Below are 19,988 nucleotides of genomic sequence, written 5' to 3'. Positions count from 1 at the left end.
TCTATAGGAAGAAAATGTAATCAACTTAATTATTACTACGCTCCATATTTAGGACACTAGTTACCTGTGCTGGGTAAGGAGGAGTATATTCTTTGCAACTAGAAAATTAAACCTCTCATTAGTGAGGCAAATTCTAAAGCAAATATAAACATTTAAAAGAAAAATGTTCAAGGTCACCTTAAAGAGAAAGAATACTTCCTCAGTCAAGCCTCTCTTTTGCATACCTAAATAAGGTATGTGAGTTGGGGGTGGGGTCTAATGGAAATTTAGAAAAGGAAAGTCCTCAGAGCAAACTTTGAACTTCCCTTCCTCAAGCACTTATTAAAACTATGCTACATGGGGAGAGAAAAACCAAGGCTGAACAATTTGCTCAGCTAGTAAAGAGCAGGTCTAAGATTCAAATGCACTAGATGGTTTTGCTTTCTGAAAATGTTGCACGGCTCCATTTAATCCATTCACTTAGCACATATTTATTAAATACCTTTTCTGTGCAAGTTGATTTGCCAGGGGCAGTGTGGGATATATGGTGAATCAGACATTTGTGGAGTAGTGGGAAGACATGTACTTTGGCATCATACAGACTGGTTAGATTCCCAGCTTCATGGCTAAATTACTCTTTTAACTACAGTTTTTAAGTCAGTAAAATGAAGTGGTTGTTTACAAAAAAAAAAGTAAGAAACAAGGAAATATATCTCCTAGTGACTAGCACACAAGAGGTGCTCAATAAATTTAGTTTTCCTCTCTTCAGCTCCACTTGGAAGAATTTTCTATAAGGTAAGTGATCAAGTAAGTCTTCATAAAATGGGGAAAGTTGCGATTGATTTGGGTCACGAAATGGGTTCTTGATTTGGACTGGCTGAGATATGGGGGACAGCAAACGCAGTGAAGTATGAAGGCTGTGGATCTTGTCCTTTGGAATAGACAGGAGGGAGGTAACCAGAAGCTGTAAACGGCTAGATGCCTGCCTCCCTGCATAATCTCCTTAAGTATAGTGTCGGTTCCTACAAACATGTATTATGACAGTAGCCTGAAGTCAAGGCATCTTCTCTGACTAGATCTCTAAGGGGAAAGTTTTCCCATATTTGACTGTATTATTGATTCATTCACCACACACTTTTCACTTATTCAAAGAGTGTTTTAGGATTGCACTTAAGAATTAAGTGCTGGAATCTGAGGATGTAAGAATCAAAAGACACTGTCCCAGTTTTCAAGCAGACAGACACGTAAACAAAGTATGTTCAGAGGTGACGGAGACATCTACAGTAGCACGAAGGAAGAAAAAGATTTTCCCTTGGGGCAGCTCAACTCTAAATTAATTACTTGAAAATAGGCACACTTTACAGATAAAATTATACGCCATTCTTATACATTTAAAAGAAAGGAACAGACTGTTTTTTTCCACTGTCAAATGTAATGCTTATTTTAGCGACGCTTTGGAGCCAAGCTCGCAGAAAAACAGTGAGGAAGCGTGACTGAATTCTGACTGAGTTACCGTCCTCTGAAATCAGTCCACATTTTTTCCTTAAAAAGTAGAAGCCTGTGGAGAGTTCAGTCCTGGCTTTTCAAGGAACACGCAACTGGGATACCAAGGAGAAAGAAGAACGCGGATGCCGCAGTTTTCCGAGTGCGGTCTGCCCTTCCCACGTGGTAGGTTTTTGGCAACTCGCCCCGCCTTCCTCGGGATTCAGGGTAAGAGTCTAACGCCCTCTGGAGCCGTCCCTCGTGACGTCACGAGCGCGATTCCAGTCTGTGGCCAATCGCACGGCCGGATTCCGGGGGAAGCCCGGGGCGGCGGCGGCGCCCTATGCGCAGGCGCGAGGTCTCCGCGTGGCTATATAAACATGGCTGGCGTGGCCGCGCGGCGGGGCCGTGCTGAGCGCGCGTAGGGGGCTTTCGGGCGCTCCGGATTTGGAGTTTTGAAATTTCTGGCGGGGGATCCGCGGCGCACAGTTTTGCTGGGAGGTGGGAGTCCAAGTGACGCCCTTCCGGGAGCCGCGCTGCCGGGCTCCGCTGCTTCTGGTCCTGAGGCTGAGGCGCCGGGTTGAGCCGACGCACGTGTGAGCGCCGCCGAGAAAGCGGCGAGCGGCCGAGCAGGTGTGGCTACCGGAGGGGCCGCGCGGACTGGAGGAAGGTCCGGGACCCGGGGGTCCTGCTGTCCATCCAGTGCTGGTCGCTGACTACTGTGTCGCGGCCCCGGCGCCTCTCCTCAGCGATGCTGTGGAGCCGGAACTGCACTGGAGTCGGCTGCCGCTTGTCAAGCCTCCCCTCGCCTGTGCTCCCGGAACGGCTGCGGCGCAGCTGCCGCTGATCTACCTAGGGGATGCCCGCGGGCCTCACAGAACCGGCCGGCGCCGCTCCCACCGCCGGTGTGGGCGCCTCCGGGACCGTGACCATGGCCCCCGCCGCAGCTCTGCCCGTCCGGGTGGAGAGCACTCCGGTAGCCTTGGGCGCCGTGACTAAGGCTCCTGTCAGTGTCTGCGTGGAGTCCGTGGCGTCCCAGCCCCTGCGGTCCCCCGTGGGGACCCTGGTGACCAAAGTGGCTCCTACCAATGCTCTTCCTAAACTCAGCAGCGGCCCTCGGCTGCCAGCTCCTCAGATTGTCGCTGTGAAAGCCCCCAACACCACAACAATCCAGCTGCCTGCTAATTTGCAGCTTCCTCCAGGTATGTCGCGCACCTTGTCCAGCTTACCCGTCGGTTCAGCCAGCGGTGACGCGGGAAACGTCGCAGCCGGAGACTGCACCTTCTCTCTGGTAGTTCTTAAAAAGTCAGCCAAGAGAACCTTTCATAATCTTGACTTTGCGGGGCAGTGATTTGACTTTACAAGCAATATAAATTCGTATTGCATAGTTTTTCTTTTCATATTTAAGGAAAGCATCTTTCCAGCTAAGTGATACAGTAAAAGCTGGAGCAGCTTATTCGGGAGGGCCTTTGAGGCATTGGTTCTTAAGTGAGAAAAGATGGAGTATTGCCAAGTTTATTTTCATATGGAGAAAAAGTCAGTTTTTTTTTATCCACACGCTTAGATTACGATGTAAAAAAAAAGTGTTTTTAAAAGGTTGTTGTGTGTTAAGACAGAAAGAGAATTTTAAATTTAATCAAGCCAAAATAAGTTTACTGCTTTCTAGTATCAGAAATGGATAATAGCACAATCTTTGGATGTGTGATGATTTTAACTTTCAATTAGAAGAATCTTTCTCACAGGGAGTAAATGCCGGAGTTGACAAACAGATCAGAGCCGTGCGGTTGTTATATGTGAAGCAGTGTGTGAATGCTACAGTTAATTGAGTCTGCGACTACTTTTCATCCTAGGGTTTCCTCTGTTGGACAGTTTTTCATGGTTGAGGCAAAGGTTTGCTTTGTGATTATATACGTAAATATGCTGAAGGATATTTGAGAGTTCTACTTTGTTTCTTTCCTCAAATGAAAGTCGCTTGTAATTACAGTGAGGGAAAAAATCATGTCTTATCTTTGAAGTAAACTCACTCATAATTATATTGTCTTCTATGTATTTTGCTTAGCAGCGATTGGAACTATGACCAGCAAATATGGTAAAGATACGGAAGCATTTGATTCACATGATTTCAGTTTCCCCTAGCAAAATGAGAGGGGCTCTTTTGTAGCTAATGTTCTGTTTGGTCTTGAACATTGTGGAAAGATTTTCTTCACCTTTGATGAAGTTCTGTTTCAGTTTTGTGTGGTACAGGGGTACATGTATTTAAGGCTGTATGCACCACTGGATACGTTTTCTGCTTATTCTAAATTGTAATCCTGCCTGCACTCTTATAAAGTTGTTATGAATGTGTTTGAATGAAATTACCCCCTAATATGTTGAAAACGAAATTCTTATCTAGTCAGTGAAGTTTGTTTAGAAACAATCCAAGTATTGAGAGAGAAAAACTTTTCAAGAATGAAAACTTGATGGTAAGTGGAAACTGATCACCTATTGAGGGTGCACTGTGCTAAGCAGTTTTTTAAATTGAGGTAAAATTGACATACAACATTATATTATTGGGCACTTTTTATACACTGTTTGTACCCTTCTGTTTATTGATCATAATAGATAAATAGCTAATAAGGAAAGAGGTCTGTAAGGGTAATGACAGGTAACTCAGATGTCAGAGGGAATTTGAGTCTAGGTCTGTTTAACTCTGCTCTTTCCCCAATACTATGCTTACCACTTGGTGTGTGTTTGTAAAATATGCCTCTTTGAATAGCAGTGCTAAAAGGCAATTTATAGAATTTTAGAGCCTGATCCTTTTTTTACACAAGGAAACCAAAACTGAAACTTATCAGAGCAAAATAGCAGCAAACTAGGACCACAGCCTAGTATGCACTACACGAAAACATGTTGTGCTATTGGCCACGGAGAAACTCCCATAAAAGAGAGGAGTTAAATTGCCTTCAGGAATTGTTATTTAGAGAGGAGGTGAGGAGGTACTTTGAAGGGCAGCTTTTGGGAATTTCTGCTGACATGTGGCAGAAGAGCATCCTTAGATTTGTGCTCTCATAGGTGCACAATAAGATAACCAGTAGTTGAGTAATGAAATAGAAACACTGAATAAAGTTACTTTTTCAAAAGGTTATGAGTCTTGTACTATTTCTTTTATATACTGAGGATTAGCAGATGATCACTTAAGGATTCTTAAATTACGTAGACGTCAGCTCTGATTTTTCGAAGGTAGTGAATACTAAGTATTTGATTTCTTTTTACTTCAGAATTTCCTCTGTGAAAACTAGTTTTAAAGTATATAAATATGCACCACAGGTTTTTCTAAGGAGATAAGGCTGGACACAAAAAGGGAGGCATTGTGAGGAACTGAAAGAAACTGTAGCAAAACTCTGAAAATTTGTCTGTCAAATGTGTTTGGTGATCTCTTCAGTCTTCTCTTTGTGAACTTACAGGATTTAGGCCAAACTGTTACTCTTTCTGTTTTTGGTATTCTGTCTCTTCTATCATGTGTTTGAGAGTGATGAGTAAGGACTTGATTGCTTTTTTATGTCATAGATTGTGCTTCATAAATTCTACTTCCCAGTCTTACTGTACAGAAGTTTGTGACAGTTGCTTATGAAATAGCTTAGGTCCTTTTTCATCAACTCCTTCATGCTGAGACATGTCATAGGTCTTGCATCTTTCTCCAATTCCTGAATCAGTTCCTGAATAAGCTCTTGGTTCTTGTTTCCACCCTGGCTTTATCAAGAGGATATTACGTGATCATCTGCTCCATAGTTGTCACAGTGCTGCTGGACTTCATGAAATGGAAGGCTGTAGTCTTTAGTGCTCACCAAATGCATGCGCCATCCACTGTTTAGATTTCAAAGGCTGTGTAGTCACTTTAACTCCCATTTCAGTTAAATAGACTCAAAGCTTATGAATCTTTTGGCATTAATAACAGTTACTACCAATAACTTAAAATTCATTAATTCACTCAAAAGTGTTGTCTCATTTGATCCATTTAACAATCCTGCAAGGTAAGTATAAGTCTCTTGACCCAAAAATATGGGATGTCTTTCCATTTATTTAAATGTTCTTTAATTTCTTTCAACAACGTTTTGTAGTTTCCAGGGTATTGGTTTTATATTTATTTTGTTACATTTATTCCTAAAGCGTATTATTCTTTCTGATGTTACTGTAAATGGATTTCCCCCCCTTAATTCCATTTACACTTATTCATTGGAAGTTTATAGAAATACAATTGATTTTTACTTATTTTATTGATTCTTGTATCCTGCTTCCTAGCTGAACTCGTTTATTAGTTTTAACGGTGTTTTCATGAATTTGTTAGGATTTTCTACATATAAGATTGTAATATGTGTGTATAGATAATTTTACTTCTTTCTTGCTCTTCTAGATGGCTTTTATTTCATTTTCTTGCTTAATTGCCCAGGTTAGAGCTCTTAGTACGGTGTTGAATAGAGGTAGCAGTGACTTTAGACATCCTTGTCTCATTCTTCATTTCAGATATCCTTATCTTGTTCCTGATTTAAGGGGGAAAGCATTTCACCATAAAGTATGATATTAACTGTGTGTCTTAAACCAACCTTGTATACTGAGATTAATATCATTTGGTCATGGAATTTAACACTTTTTGTGTTGCTGGATTCAGTTTGCCAGTACTTTGTTGAGAATTTTTGCATCTGTATTCATAAGGCATGTTGGTCTCTAGTTTTCTTGTTATGTCTTTGTCTGGTTTTAATATCAGGGTATACTGACCTTACAGAATGAATTGAGACATGTTCCCTCTTCTAAGTTTTAGAAGACCTTGTGAACGATTAGCATTCATTTTTCCTTAGATGTTTTGTAGAATTCACCAGCAAAGCCATCTGGAACTGGGCTTGTCTCATGGATGCTTTTTTTGATGATTAATTCAATCTCTGTTTGGTAGCAGTCTATTCAGGTTGCCTATTTTCTTGAGTTTGTGTGTTTTAGGAATTTGTCCATTTCATGTAAGTTATCTAATTTATTGGTTTACAGTTGGTCATAGTATTCACCTGTTCTTCTTTCTGTAAGATCAGTGGTAATGTCCCCTCTTTCATTCCTGAATTTAGCAGATTGAGCCTTCTCTCCTTTTTTCTTAGTTAGCCTGTGTAAAGATTTGTCAGTTTTGTTACCTGTTTCAGAGAACCAACTTTTGTTTTGGCTTTTTTCAGCTGTTTATCTATTCTCTATTCTGTTGACTTCTGCTCTAATCTTCATTAATTTTCTTTCATCTGTTTGCTTTACTTTTTATTTTACCCCCCCCCCCAGTATCTTAAGATAGAAAGTTAAGTTATTAATTTGAATCTTCCTTTTAAAATACAATTACCACAACAGTTGACCTGTGAAAAACACAGGCTTGAACTATACTTCAAACCACTTTTGAAGTGTAAGGTACACTTATACTCAAATTTTTGTCAGTAAATACATATTATAGTACTGCATCATCTGTGGTTGGTTCAATCTGCAGTTAAAGAACTTCTGTTGGATAGAGAGGGCCAACTGTAAAGATATATACAGATTTTCAACTGAACAAGGGTGTGGGGGATCAGTGCTTCTAAACCCCACATTGTTAAAGGGTCAGCTGTATAAATCTGCCTCTATTACACTGTATAGCACAGGGAAATATACACAAAATGTTATGATAACTCACAGAGAAAAAAATGTGACAATGAGTGTGTATATGTCCATGAATGACTGAAAAATTGTGCTGAACACTGGAATTTGACACAACATTGTAAAATGATTATAAATCAATAAAAAAATGTTAAAAAAAAAGATAAATCTGCCTCTAAACACTACTTTAGCTGCATCTTATAAATTTGAGTATACGTTGTATCTTCATTTTCATTCGTATCAAAGTATGGTCTGGTTCCCTTTGTAATTTCTTAATTGATCAACTGGCTATTTAGGAGTAATTATTTTCCATATATTTATGGGTTTCACTGATTTCTTTTTCTTCCTAATTTCATTCCATTGTAGTTAGAGTGTACATGTTCTATGATTTCAGTCCTTTTAAATTTATTGAAATTTGTTTTATGTCTTAACATGTGGTCTATCTTGAGAATGTTCCATGTACATTTAAGAATGCTATTATTGGGTAGAGTAGACTGTAGATAGATGTGTTTAGGTATGGTCGATTTAGAGTGTTGTTCAAGTATTTGATTTCCTAGTTCATCTTCTGCCTAGATGTTTATCTTTTACTGAAAGAAAGTGAAGGGGAGTATTGAAGTCTCCCAAGTAATATTCTATTTTTCCCTTCATTTATGTCAGGTTTTCTTCATATATTTTGGGCTGTTGTTTGGTGTGTAAATTTTTATAATTGTTAAATCTTCCTTATTCATTGGCTGTCTTATTAATTATAAAATGACTGTCTTTATCTCTAGTAACACTTTTTGTTTTAATCTATTATCCGATATTAGTGTGGCTACTCCAGCTTTCTTATGGTTGCTGTTGCATGATATGTCTTTTCTGTCCTTTTACTTTAACCATTTTTGTATATTTGGGTCTAAAGTGTGTCCTAGGTAGCCAGCATGTAGTTGGATCCTGTTTTTAAATTCTGTTTTTAAATCTGCTTTTTGATTGGATATTTAATCAATTCACATTTAATGTTACTGATACAGTCGTACGTGGAGGCCTGCCATTTACTTTTGTTTCTGGTATTTCGTTTTTTTGTTGTTGTTCCTCTGTTCCTTCTTTCCTTTGCATCAAGTAAATGTCTTTTAGTGGTTGCTCTGGAGCTTACAGTATATATCTTACTAGAATTTACTTCACATTTATATTAACTTATTTCAGTGAGATATAGAAACATTTCTCCTATTCAGTTCACTTCCTTTCTAATTTTTGTGCTATTATTACTCTATATATTGCATCTAGATATGTTACAAACCCAACAATACCTTGTTATATAGTTAATACCTTATATCTTTTAAAGATGCTGAGAGAAGAAAGGAGCACAAGGATATACTTGTAGCATTTGTTTTATTGCCTTCTTATTTAACATTCCTGGTTTTCTTCATTTGTTCCTGTATATTTGAGTTACCATCTGAAGTCATTTCCTTAGTGCAACACAACTTTGCTCCCACCTGCTTCCTTTGTGTTATTGTTCATAAATATATTACATTCCTATATGTTATAGATTCAATGATACAATTATATGTATTGTTCTATACAGTTTTTAAAAAACCAAGACAAGACAGTAATATGCAGTTATACTGTAAAATTGTAAATTAACTTTACCAGTGCCCTTTTTCATGTGAATTTGAGTTACTTTCTGGGGTCTCTTGTTTTCAGCCTGAAGAACTTTATTTAGTATTTCCTGTATTCTGTGTCTGCTAGCAACCAATCCTCTAAGTTTTTACCTGGGGAATATCTTTATTTTGCCTCCTTTTTTGAAAGCTATTTTTAGTGAGTATCTGACTGTTGGTTGATAGTTTTGTTTTACTTTGTTTTTGCCAGCAAGTGGAATATGCTATCCCACTGCTGTCTGGCCTCCATTTGTTCTGACGCGAAGTTAGCTGTTAATCCTAATGGGGGCGGTTTTCTTGTACATTTTTCTCTTATTTTCAATATTTCCTCCTTGTCTTTGATCATTTTTATCATAATGTGTCTTGGTGTAGCTCTTTTTGCATTTATCCTACTTAGTTTGTTGAGCAATTTGGAAGTTTAGATTATTTTTCATCAAATTTGGAAAATTGTTAGCCATTATTTCTTTGAATAATTTTTTCTGTTCCCGCATACCTCTCTCTGCCTCCCTCTACCCCCCCCCCCCAGTACTCACATTATACCTGTGCTGGTATGCCTATCACTGTCCCACATTTCTCTGAAGCTCTGTTCATTTTTCTTTAGTTTTTTTTTTCTCTTTGGACTGCATAATCTCTATTGATCTATCTTCAAGTTCACTGACCTATTTTCTGCTCATTCAAGTCTGCTGTTGAGCTTCTTTAGTGAAATTTTTATTTCAATTATTGTACTTTTTAACTACAGAATTTCTTTTCTTTTAAATAATGTCTCTCTAATGGTATTTTCTGTCTGATGAGATATCATCATATCTTCCATTGCTTCTTTAACCATGATTTCTTTTAGTCTTTTGAACATATTTATAACGGTTACTTTGAAGTCTTTGTTAAATCTGACATCTGTTCCCTCTCATAACAGGTTTCTGTTGCCTGCCCCCCACCCCCCCCAATTTTTTTTTTCTGTGCCACACTTTTCTGTTTCTTTGCATGTGTCGTAATTTGTTATTCAAAACCAGTATATTGTACCAATTCTAAATACTGGTCCTTACTCCCTAGAGTGGGTTATTATTATTTGTTTATTTTTAAATGTCTGGGTGGATTACTTTGGTGAAGTCTGTTTTCACCACAGAGTACAGCCTTGGGCATAAGCACAGCCACCCTGGTATGACAGAGGACTCTTTTTCACTATTTCTTTCTCTAGTCTCTCTATTAAGCTTTCTGCCTCTGCTAGTATCATGCCTAGCTATTAGTCTCCACTCATTGGCACCCAGTTATTCTCTTATTTTCAACAGTGCCCTGGGGCCTAACTTGCTCTATAGCCTGATCCAATTAAATATGGACTCCTTTAGAGAGATGGTGTTTGAGGTCATTGTCTGAGGTTTGTTCTGACCCCAAAAGGGCCCTTCTTAGTTGACTTTTTATCTTATTCTCTCTGGTAAACTAGAGAAAGGCCTATGGCTTAGCTTGTGTCTGTCATGAAGCTACCAATAGCCTTTTAATTGTTTATTGTATTTGAGAGTGCCTTTAGCCTTGACCTTTCCCACACTCTGTTTGAAATAGTTTCTCTAGGGAGATATTTGGAGCAGGGACCCAGGACCTTGGCATGGTCCTTTCTGAATGATAACCCTGCTTTAGGAGTGGGGTACTGGGCATAGGTGGTAGCCTCTGGTCTTCCCTGCTTACCTCTTCCAGCATGAAACCTCCACCCTTTGAAAGAACTGGGGTGAAGGTGATCGGGGCCCAAGTATTCTTAGTATGCCATCTCTGGGGTAGAGTCTTCCCTTTATGAGTAGGAATGAGTGAAACAAGGAGCCTGGAAACTCTTGGATGCACTTGTCTTAAATTTGTTCTCTGTTGTATGTAGCTTGGGGTGGCAGAGATGAACGATGCTAGTGGCCTTCTCGTCCCAGGAAGATGCCTCCCAGGGAGCTTGAGAGAGGGAGGCCCTGTGTTGGCCACGCTGGCCGAGCTGAGAAGGGAGAGGGAGTGGGTCGTGGTTCAGATGCCACAGATTCTTGCTGTTCTTACTGAGTTTTAGTAGATCCTCTTTAATAATTGTCTAGTCGTTTTCTCAATGCCTTAGGGCAATTTCCAAAGATTTTAAATGGTTTTTTTTAACATTTTTTAATTGAGTTATAGTCATTTTACAGTGTTGTGTCAAATTCCAATGTAGAGCACAATTTTTCAGCTATATATAAACATACATATATTCGTTGTCACATTCTTTTTTGCTGTGAGCTTCCACAAGATCTTGTATATATTTCCCTGTGCTATACAGTATAATCTTGTTGATCTGTTCTTAAATGATTGTTTTTAAAAATAATTTTCACTAGTTATGCTGGTTTTGCTGGAGAATGACTTTGTTGAGCTCTTCATGCTGCCATTCCAGAAATCTAACTCCAGCTATGAATATTCTTGTTTGTGTCTCCTACTTACAAGTACACGAATTTCTTTAGAAATGGGAACCAGTTTGGCATAATCACGTAGATTTGAACAAAGCAGCTGTACCAAATTACCACCATCAAGATGCTGCTGCACATCTCTCTCACACTTAATATTGTCATTAGACTTCTTAATTTGTGCCTGTCTAGGCAGGTATAAAGTGATATCTCACTGTGATCTTAATCTGCCTTTCCCCTTCATTGATATCAGTGTATCTTTTGTGCATTTTGGATATTCTTTCTTTGAATGTATGTGAACTAAAATTTTCTCCAGTTTTGTAGCCTATCACTTTACCTCATGATGTCTTTCGCCAAACAAAAGTTCTCTTAATATAGTTGAATGCATCAAACTTTACTTGTTTAAAAAAGTCTTTCCTATCCCAAGTTCAGAATGACAGTTTCTACATTGTGAGAAAGTTTAATAGTTTTTACTTTTTATCTTTGTATCCTAATGTCCTTGGATTTTTGTATATAGTATGAAACTTTTCATCTTTTTCATATAGATAACTAATTGAACAAGCCCTATTTATTGAATAGTAACTCTTTTCCTCGCTGATCTACAGTGTTCTTAGGAAAATTTGATATGACCTATCTGTGCTGTTGGGGGTTTATTTGGGAGTTTTATATTCTATTCCATTGGTCAGTTTGTGTAGTCTTGTGCTATACCATCTTACCTACTGTGGCTTAATAAATAGTTCAGTGTCATGAAGGAAACGTGTTTTCCCTTCTTTAGGAGTATCTCAGCCATGTGCTTACCTAGGCTTTTAATATTTTAAATAGTTTAGAGTGAAAACATTTTTTCCATATTATATGTGGTAATTAGTAGACATGAAATTCAGTATATACTAATTACTTTTTCAGAGCATTTTATAGCATTGAAAGAAATGGGAGAACAAAATATATGACAATTATGCTTCACTTACTAGCTCTCACATTTTGTTTTCTTTCAACTATAGGAACAGTTTTGATCAAAAGTAATAGTGGTCAGTTGATGTTGGTATCTCCTCAGCAAGCGGTAACAAGAACCGAGACCACAAGTAACATAACTTCAAGGCCAGCTGTACCAACGAACACTCAAACGGTCAAAATCTGCACAGTGCCGGTAATATACCTTAAAGTTTTCTTCGTCTTCCTTAGTTTCCCAGCTGTTACCTTCATACAAATGTGTATGTATTTGCCAGTAAAAATAATAGAAGAAATGATTCTGCTCAATTTTTTGAATTAAGTGACTTTCTTTGAATATGTTAATTCAGTCAAGATTTTTTATTTTTGTCATTTGGTAAAAATTAAAAACGTGGTTTTCAGAGGGGAAGGTATAGCTCAGCCGTAGAGTACATGCTTAGCACGCACAAGGTCCTGAGTTCAATCCCCAGTACCTCTATTAAAAAATAAATGAATTAATAAATAAGCCTAACCCTTCCTTACATAATAAATAAAAATAAACTGCCACTTTAACAAATGAAAAAAAATTAATCTTTATTCTCAAAAATTTTGTAGTCTTCAAGGGAATATTCAGAGGGCTATTTGCATCTCTAAATGTAAAGAAAATAAGCATTCTGCTTCAATTTTAATTTGTGGTAAAATAGCAACACTACAGTTTATAGTATTCATTTTTATCCATATCTTACAGGAATTACCTGTAAGAAATTCAGAAATCTGCTTACTATTTCATTAACTTGGCATTGTTAAAAAATGATTTATTTTACATACATGATAATCTTTCTAGGGTAACTGAAGCTTATCTTGAGTGCCAGAGTTTGAAAAAATGTATTTTTATGGGTTAAATTTCTTTAGTTAAATTGAAAATGCTGAAGGTAGTATAGCATTTTCTTGATGAATCAGCCTCATCCTAACAGAAGATTTCATTGTAATGTGTGATATCATTTTCTGCCAGCCCCCCTACCCCCCACCCTGTTTTGTGCTCTTCCAGTTTGATTCCAGGTTCTTAGCCAGTCATTTTCTCTATTACTGTATCTGTCAATGATAGCTGCTCCTTCCCTTTCTTGTTTGCTGGGAGTTCAGAAGATAGGTTAGCAGATTTTTCTTTATAATCATACATTAAATAGGATGTTTTATGTGGGAGCCAAAGAGTAAAATTCAAGATTTTAATGCTGAAATACTATGGTATTTATCTGTTTAACCAGTTGTTACGTTAAGAATATGAAATGAGTGTCAGCTGGCCAGTTGACCAGTGAAGCTTATAGTAGAAAACGTACACAAAATCCCTAGGTTATAAAACCAGTTATAACAAAGACATTTGCTGTGATATAGTGTTTTAATGTCTGCCATAGTACTGATTGATTTTAAATTATTAATGTTAATGACTCTGTATTCTCTCTGCCCCCCACCCTCCCACCCAGAATTCTAGTTCACAATTAATCAAGAAGGTGGCAGTGGCACCTGTTAAACCGTTGGCACCAATAGGAACTACTGTGGTAACCACTGTTCCAAAGCCTTCCTCGGTACAAGTAAGTTGTGACCGACTTGTGGCCATGTGAGCACCGGTTATTTTCTCATCTTTCATTATTACTTAGCTGTTTCTTGCCAGATGTATAAGTTGCTGACTATGTGACACTGAAGAGAGCAATTTGGTGTTATATGAGGGTACCTATCAAACTGGGAACTGTTGGAAGTATGGGAAACACAAAATGAACATCATATATATTCTTGGAATATCAATTTTAGTTGAATATTGATCTAGATGCATCTAATAGTCATGTGTTGCAGTATCTAGAAGCAGGTACTGGGATGGAATTTTGGTGTATGGGGTATTTATTAGGGATAGATACCTGTGAAGGGAAGGAGAGGAAGAGCGTGAACTAAATGTGGGCCCAGTTAAGGCCTTGGCCAACCTGACGGAGAGCTTTGGAGCAAATGTGGCCTCTCATAGTTGTCCCACTGTGTACCAACATGGTTGGCTAGGCCTTAATTCCCCTCTGTGATCAGTCGATTCTTTGATGTCGATTCTCCAGGGAGAGTTGTGCTCATGGGCAAGATAATTCTCTGTGGCTGAGGCAGACCCTGAAGGAAGTGACAGTTGTCAGTCTAATAGCATTCCCAACAGCTAGGATACACAAATCTCTCATTGTGATGGTATATCACAGTCTACTCCTTGCATCCCTGGGATCTATTTCCTCATACATGTTGGAAACCAGCTCTTCTTAGATCCCAGTGGGTTTCTTCCTTGGGGAAACAATGAGCAGGAGGTATAGGATGAACTAGAGTCCCCATTGCTGCACACGACCACCAACTCTGCTGATCTTGGCAGCTTAACTGGTAGTGTGACTAGACCTTCATTCCTTATGGATCTGAAGTCCAAATTGTCATGCTCTTTTGAGGCAAGAGTTGTTGCACTTGTTCATTTATCACAATTGGTCAAGGAAATACCAAGAGGCAGTTGAGTAGATCACCTGGATTCACCACACATACTCCTCTTGGCTTCCATTGTGTAAAAGCAACACTACCTATTCCAGATGTCAGGTCGGTTACCCCTGTCATGATAATGGCTCTTCTCTCTCCTACTGGTCCCTGGGCACAGGGAAGTTGAAGTGCCCAGGAAGCAGCCGTGGTGTCTAGTTTATAGGTACTTCTGCTTTGTTCTTTGGTGAAAGTGTACCACAGTGGGCAGGAATGGAAGCACAGAGCCCCCAGTGGGTCCTGGGGAGTGATGGTAAGTCAATCCATTTATCCTACTCCTTGATTCCTTGGTTCTTCATGTATTTGTCCTGTTACATAGTACCATACAGAATTTTTTTTGGTTCAGTGAGTACACTGAGTCTCTGGAGGATGGAGGATGGAATTCCATCTTCATAGAGTATTGCTTCTGAGTTTGCACTTCACCTGTGCCTTCTGCTGTTGTAGTACTTTACTAGGCCAACAGCTTCTGGGTCATGCCATGTGTGATACAATCAGTAGATCCCATGGTGCTGGGACCACTGTTGCACTTACTTTGCAGTATAGAAATTGCGTCTTCTTGGAGCATGTTATGTGAAATCCCATGCTGTAGATCAAACATGGTGTTTGGTGTTCCAAAATTATTTAACCATATTGCTCCCATTCTTTTCCTGAACAGTGAATCTGATTTTAAACAGTTTTTTCCCCCTAATAATGGCTACTTTTATTGAACTCTTAATGTGTTTGACACTTTTTAAGTGCTTTAAATTTCCCATCTCATCTCATTTCATCCTGTGACTATTCTATAAGGAAGGATTATCTCCATTTTATATTTATGAAAATGGGTTTAGAGAGGTTAAGAAACTTACATGATTTCTGCTGATATGTAGCAAAACAGGGACTTGAGCCAAGGTCTCTGTCACTCTGGTCTTAATGACCTCTGTACTGACTGTCTCAAATTCTAAGCCCCACGCCCCCACACAACCCCTGGGTTATTCTAAGGAGCTCACTGGGCCAAAGGGTATGGATTTAGGCCTAGGGATACCTGCTGTGTGTTGTAGGAAATAATTAATGTTTCTTAAAATGGGATTTTTTGATGATCAGTCAGATGTGAACATCACAGGGAGGTGTATGAAAGTGAAAGAGACTAATTATACTCGCAGGTCCTAGAAGCTGGGCGGTGGGGGAGGTGGTAGGGCATGGCACACCATGCAGGGGGCCATATGGGAGGAGCACCCAGGGCAGACCCAACCAAACAGTGGGAATCTGAGAGAGAATGAGGACCCGGGGGCAGGTGCCTTAATTGAGGGCTTGTATGGAATACACAAGTAAAGGCATGAGGGGATTTCATTGGGGTTTTGCGTGTCATTAGGTCACAGTCAGGAGGGCAGAAAGAACTTGTAGCAGGGACCAGCCTTATCACACTGGTGCACCTGGTCACCTGGGTGAGGTGCTCACAGCTTATTTATGGGGATGTTGAGGCACCAGGAAAATAAGAAGTTTGAAGAATTGACAGTACAATTATTTTATGAAAGGGTTTTATCATTTCAGCAGTATTTTGAGTATATCAGTATTTTTCATTGGATCTAGTTTTTAAAGATTTAGTACATATAGTTGTTCTAAAATGGTACATATGTGTTGCTTAATTTTTTTCATTGGATTATTTTTCCCTATATATGTCTGCCATTGCTATTTCCATGTGGGTTGTTTATACCTTTTCTTAATTTAGATTGATGTATATTTTAAGCTGAGTTGCTCTTCAGTGATAGGCTAAGGCAGTAGAAATTATCAGACGGTGAAATTAATAATATCTATGCATTTTCAGGGGTAAAGCATCTCAGTTTTAGGCATTTCTTGGAAATAAGGAGCTAGAATTTGGATGACTCTCCTTGAAATGCAGTTTAGTCTGTTAAATTTGCACATAATTCATTTCACTGGCTCTTTGTATAACTGACTTCCACAGATTTATTTCACATATACCCAAGGTCTTTTCTCTCCTTTCCTCTAGACATGCCTAAGTAGGGCCACTGAAGGTCTTGCAAAGCATGAAAGTACTGTTGGCTGGTCTAGAATATCGAGAGTTATTTATGGTTGAGTTTAAGATAGTCCATCTATTACTGCAGTGTAATCACGTACCTAGAGTGAGACCGGGATGGTGCATCTCCATGCCTCTTAAGAGGTGGCCTTGGCATGGAAGGTGCAGGTATCTGGTACAGGTAGTAGCTACAGGTAGTGGCTATATTAGAAGGAGTTATGAAGGATACATTTTGTACTGGAGACAGAATAAAATATTGACAAAGAAAGTAGAAATGCTCTAAATGCTCCCTTTACTCATAAAAAATCGGACTCTTTTCCTCAGCTCGCATTTCATTGGGCCTTATTTTGCTTCAGAAGGAAAAGGGACAATACTCCCCTGAGGAACTGCTCCCACTAGTCCCGTGAAGTAATTATAATCACCAGCTAACATTCCAGATTACACTTCATTAAATACAGTGGTACAAAGAGTTAAAGGCAGAGTATGAAATAGACTTACCGAAGAAAGAGTATGTATTTACTGTACATAAACCTAAAACAAGTTTATTAAAAAATCTCCAAAAGGATTCAGAGGAAACTGCATAGTTGTTGTCCTTGAAGAGCAGGACTAAGGTTAAAATGGGAGGAAATTTGATTTTCATTGTTGTCTTTGAGGTCTGTTTGTATTTAGTAAAATTATACTACTGTAGGTATGATTTTTAATTTTACTGTTTTTGCTTAACATTTCATCATGAGCTTTAATCTTCATCATTAATCAGTGTTTTTGGTTTCTTTCCCATTTTTACCTTCAAAAGTTTCTTGTCTAATATATGCTTCAGTCTTTTTAAAGTGGGAAATTTTGGTGTTACTTGAATTCACTTGTCTTGGCTATTGCAGAAATTTTCTTGAAGGTAATAGCAACCTGATCTTTTTGTGTTGCATGTGTGTAGAACATAAGCATTTGAATTCAAATGATGGTGCAGTGTTCAGTTTTCTGTGTGAATTGTAAATACTATTCTATCCCCAGCCCCCAAACTTCACTCATTTTCTATAACTTTCAGTGTTTGTCTTTAGAAGCAGGTTGTTGCTTTATCTCAGTATAGTTGTCTAAATTACTACCCAACCTGTGAGTTCTTGTATTAAACTGTTTATCCTGCAGGTGGTGCCATAATCACACCTCATTTAGTAGAGGATGTAAGAGACAAATTCTTTTCAGTGTGAAAATAAGATAACCACATTTTGTAATATTTGTTATGCCATTACTAATAGTCTACATAAAAGCAGCTTATCTGAATACAAGATGATCAGTAGATCTCTCAGCTTTATACTTAATAAAAAGCAGAATATTACAGATTAGGAAATTCTGTATTTTCATATAAAGACTTACTATTTCAAATCCTCAATATTATTTGAGGGCTGTGTGCTTAGCACTATTTTTCAAAAACATTCCCAGGATAGTAGGTACCTTTGCTGTCCTTTTTTACAGGAAGGAATCAGAGAGTTCGCAATAATAAGTAACTTGCCTGAGGTCAGCGCTCAGCTGTCAGTGAAAAGCAGACAGCTAGATGAGAATGAAACTCAGAGCTGCTAGAATCCAGAGCTGGGACAATGGTTTACATTGATTAGACTAGTAGAGCATAACATAAAAGCAAGGATGTCAAGATCCACTTAGAGACTGGGTGTGAAATGAGGCGCCCACCGTGACACATAGCGTAGTAATACGTAACTCAGCTTCTACTGCTTTTACTTTCAGTCTGTGGCTGTGCCAACCAACGTTGTCACAGTTACGCCTGTAAAGCCCTTGAATACTGTAACTACCTTGAAGCCTTCAAGTTTGGGAGCACCATCCATCCCCTCAAATGAGCCCCATCCCAAAGCAGAGAACTCAGCTGCTGCTCAGACTAACCTTTCTCCGGTAAGCTCTCACTTGCACTTTACCTAAATACAGCTCTTTACAAATTTTATTGATTTTATTTTCTAGCTAACGTGTGTAAGTGTTTGTTTCTATTTCTATATTTAGACGATGCTAGAAAATGTGAAGAAATGTAAGAACTTTCTGGCAATGTTAATAAAACTAGCATGTAGTGGATCGCAGTCCCCGGAAATGGGGCAGAACGTGAAGAAGTTGGTGGAACAACTTTTGGTAAGTTGGTACTGTAAAATCTTGCAAGCTCTGTAAGTGTCCATAAAACATGTTTTAAATGGGAAACAAATATTTTAAAGTGAGGTTTATCTTACATGGATTTTTGGATAAACTTTGCTTTTGCTTCTTAAAAGCTTTGTAATGATTATAAATCTTTGTAATGATTGTAAATCTATTCTATGCAGTTGTCCCTCAGTATCCATGAAGGTTGGTTCCAGAATTTGCCCTGTGTACCAAAACCCGTGGATGCTCAAGTTTCAGAGCCCTTGGTATCTGTTGGTTCCGCAGCTGTGGATTCAACCAACCACGGATTGTTAAGCATAGTAGTAAACCGATCCGTGGTTGGTTGAATATGCGGGTGCGAAACGTGCGGGTGCGAAGGGCCGACTGCATCACTTTGTTTGCTAGTCCTGCTTCCCTTAGACTAAAAAGGGCTTTGGAGAGAAGGTTGACCATTTGGGCAAATAAAACTTTATTGTTAGAATTGGAAATGTCGGAAAGCCGGACTGTCAACAAATAAGGAAATTCAGTTCTGTATGTCCTAACAGCAAATTTTGGGACCTGTGGAAGTGAGGTAACCTTCTATGTCTCAGTTTCCTTCTTTATAAGATGAGAAGAATAAATGTAATGATTATTGAAGTTTATATGAGTATCTTTTATATGCCAAATTACACGCTCTTGGTTTCTTATATCCTCTTTCAGGTAAAATGCTTTGATACTTTAAAGCAGATGAAGGTAGAAATTAGAAAATATTACATATTATTTGCTTAAGAAATATGCTGAAAATACAACAGACAAGTATAATTTTGAATTTTTTTAGTTATTGAAATCTATACATTTCTCTGACCATATGAGAATTTTTTGTGTGTGTAGTTTCCATATAAAAATGGTCACATTTTTCCAGCAGAAAAATGTGTATATTTCAAATATTGTACAGGAGAACAAATGTAGTTTATAAATATTAAAATGTCTTATTTACTTTTTTTTTTAATGCTACCTGATTTGTTAGAGATAGAGCACATTTGAAATGGTTAGTTTTCCATTTGGGGAAACTATTTTAGATATTTAAAATAAGTCATAAACAAATTTTTAATTTAGTTTGAGCACCTTTTGTTAAAAGTAAACATTGGGCTTTTGGTTTTCCATTTTCAAGATATGCTAGTTTTGAAAGGGGATCTGGTGGCTTATTTCTCTGAGATGGAGAGGTGTGATGGATGGAAAGGAACACACATTCAGTAAAATGTTAAAAAATTTTTAAGTACAAAAGATTTTTGTGAATTTTGT

The 19,988-nt window shown here is 38.3% G+C and overlaps 1 protein-coding gene across 5 annotated transcripts in view; it reads left to right on the top strand.

Annotated features, from left to right (window-relative positions):
* The window catches only part of TAF4B (TATA-box binding protein associated factor 4b), a 99,145-nt gene that overhangs the window by 13,271 nt on the left and 65,886 nt on the right, over positions 1–19,988 (top strand). For 4 of the 5 annotated variants that reach the window (XM_072949076.1, XM_072949079.1, XM_072949077.1 and 1 more), the window contains 5 exons: positions 1,534–1,647; positions 12,112–12,257; positions 13,516–13,623; positions 18,315–18,476; positions 18,582–18,704. In XM_072949076.1, the coding sequence (XP_072805177.1) occupies positions 1,608–1,647; positions 12,112–12,257; positions 13,516–13,623; positions 18,315–18,476; positions 18,582–18,704 (579 nt within the window). In that variant the 5' untranslated portion in view covers positions 1,534–1,607. Of the gene's footprint in view, positions 1–1,533; positions 1,648–1,863; positions 2,664–12,111; positions 12,258–13,515; positions 13,624–18,314; positions 18,477–18,581; positions 18,705–19,988 lie in introns of those variants that run through there. The other variant, XM_006205088.4, reaches the window with a different exon arrangement.

The sequence above is a fragment of the Vicugna pacos genome, chromosome 24, assembly GCF_048564905.1.
Source record: "Vicugna pacos chromosome 24, VicPac4, whole genome shotgun sequence".
Taxonomy (NCBI): Eukaryota; Metazoa; Chordata; class Mammalia; order Artiodactyla; family Camelidae; genus Vicugna; species Vicugna pacos.
This window is presented reverse-complemented; position numbering and strand designations above follow the sequence as displayed.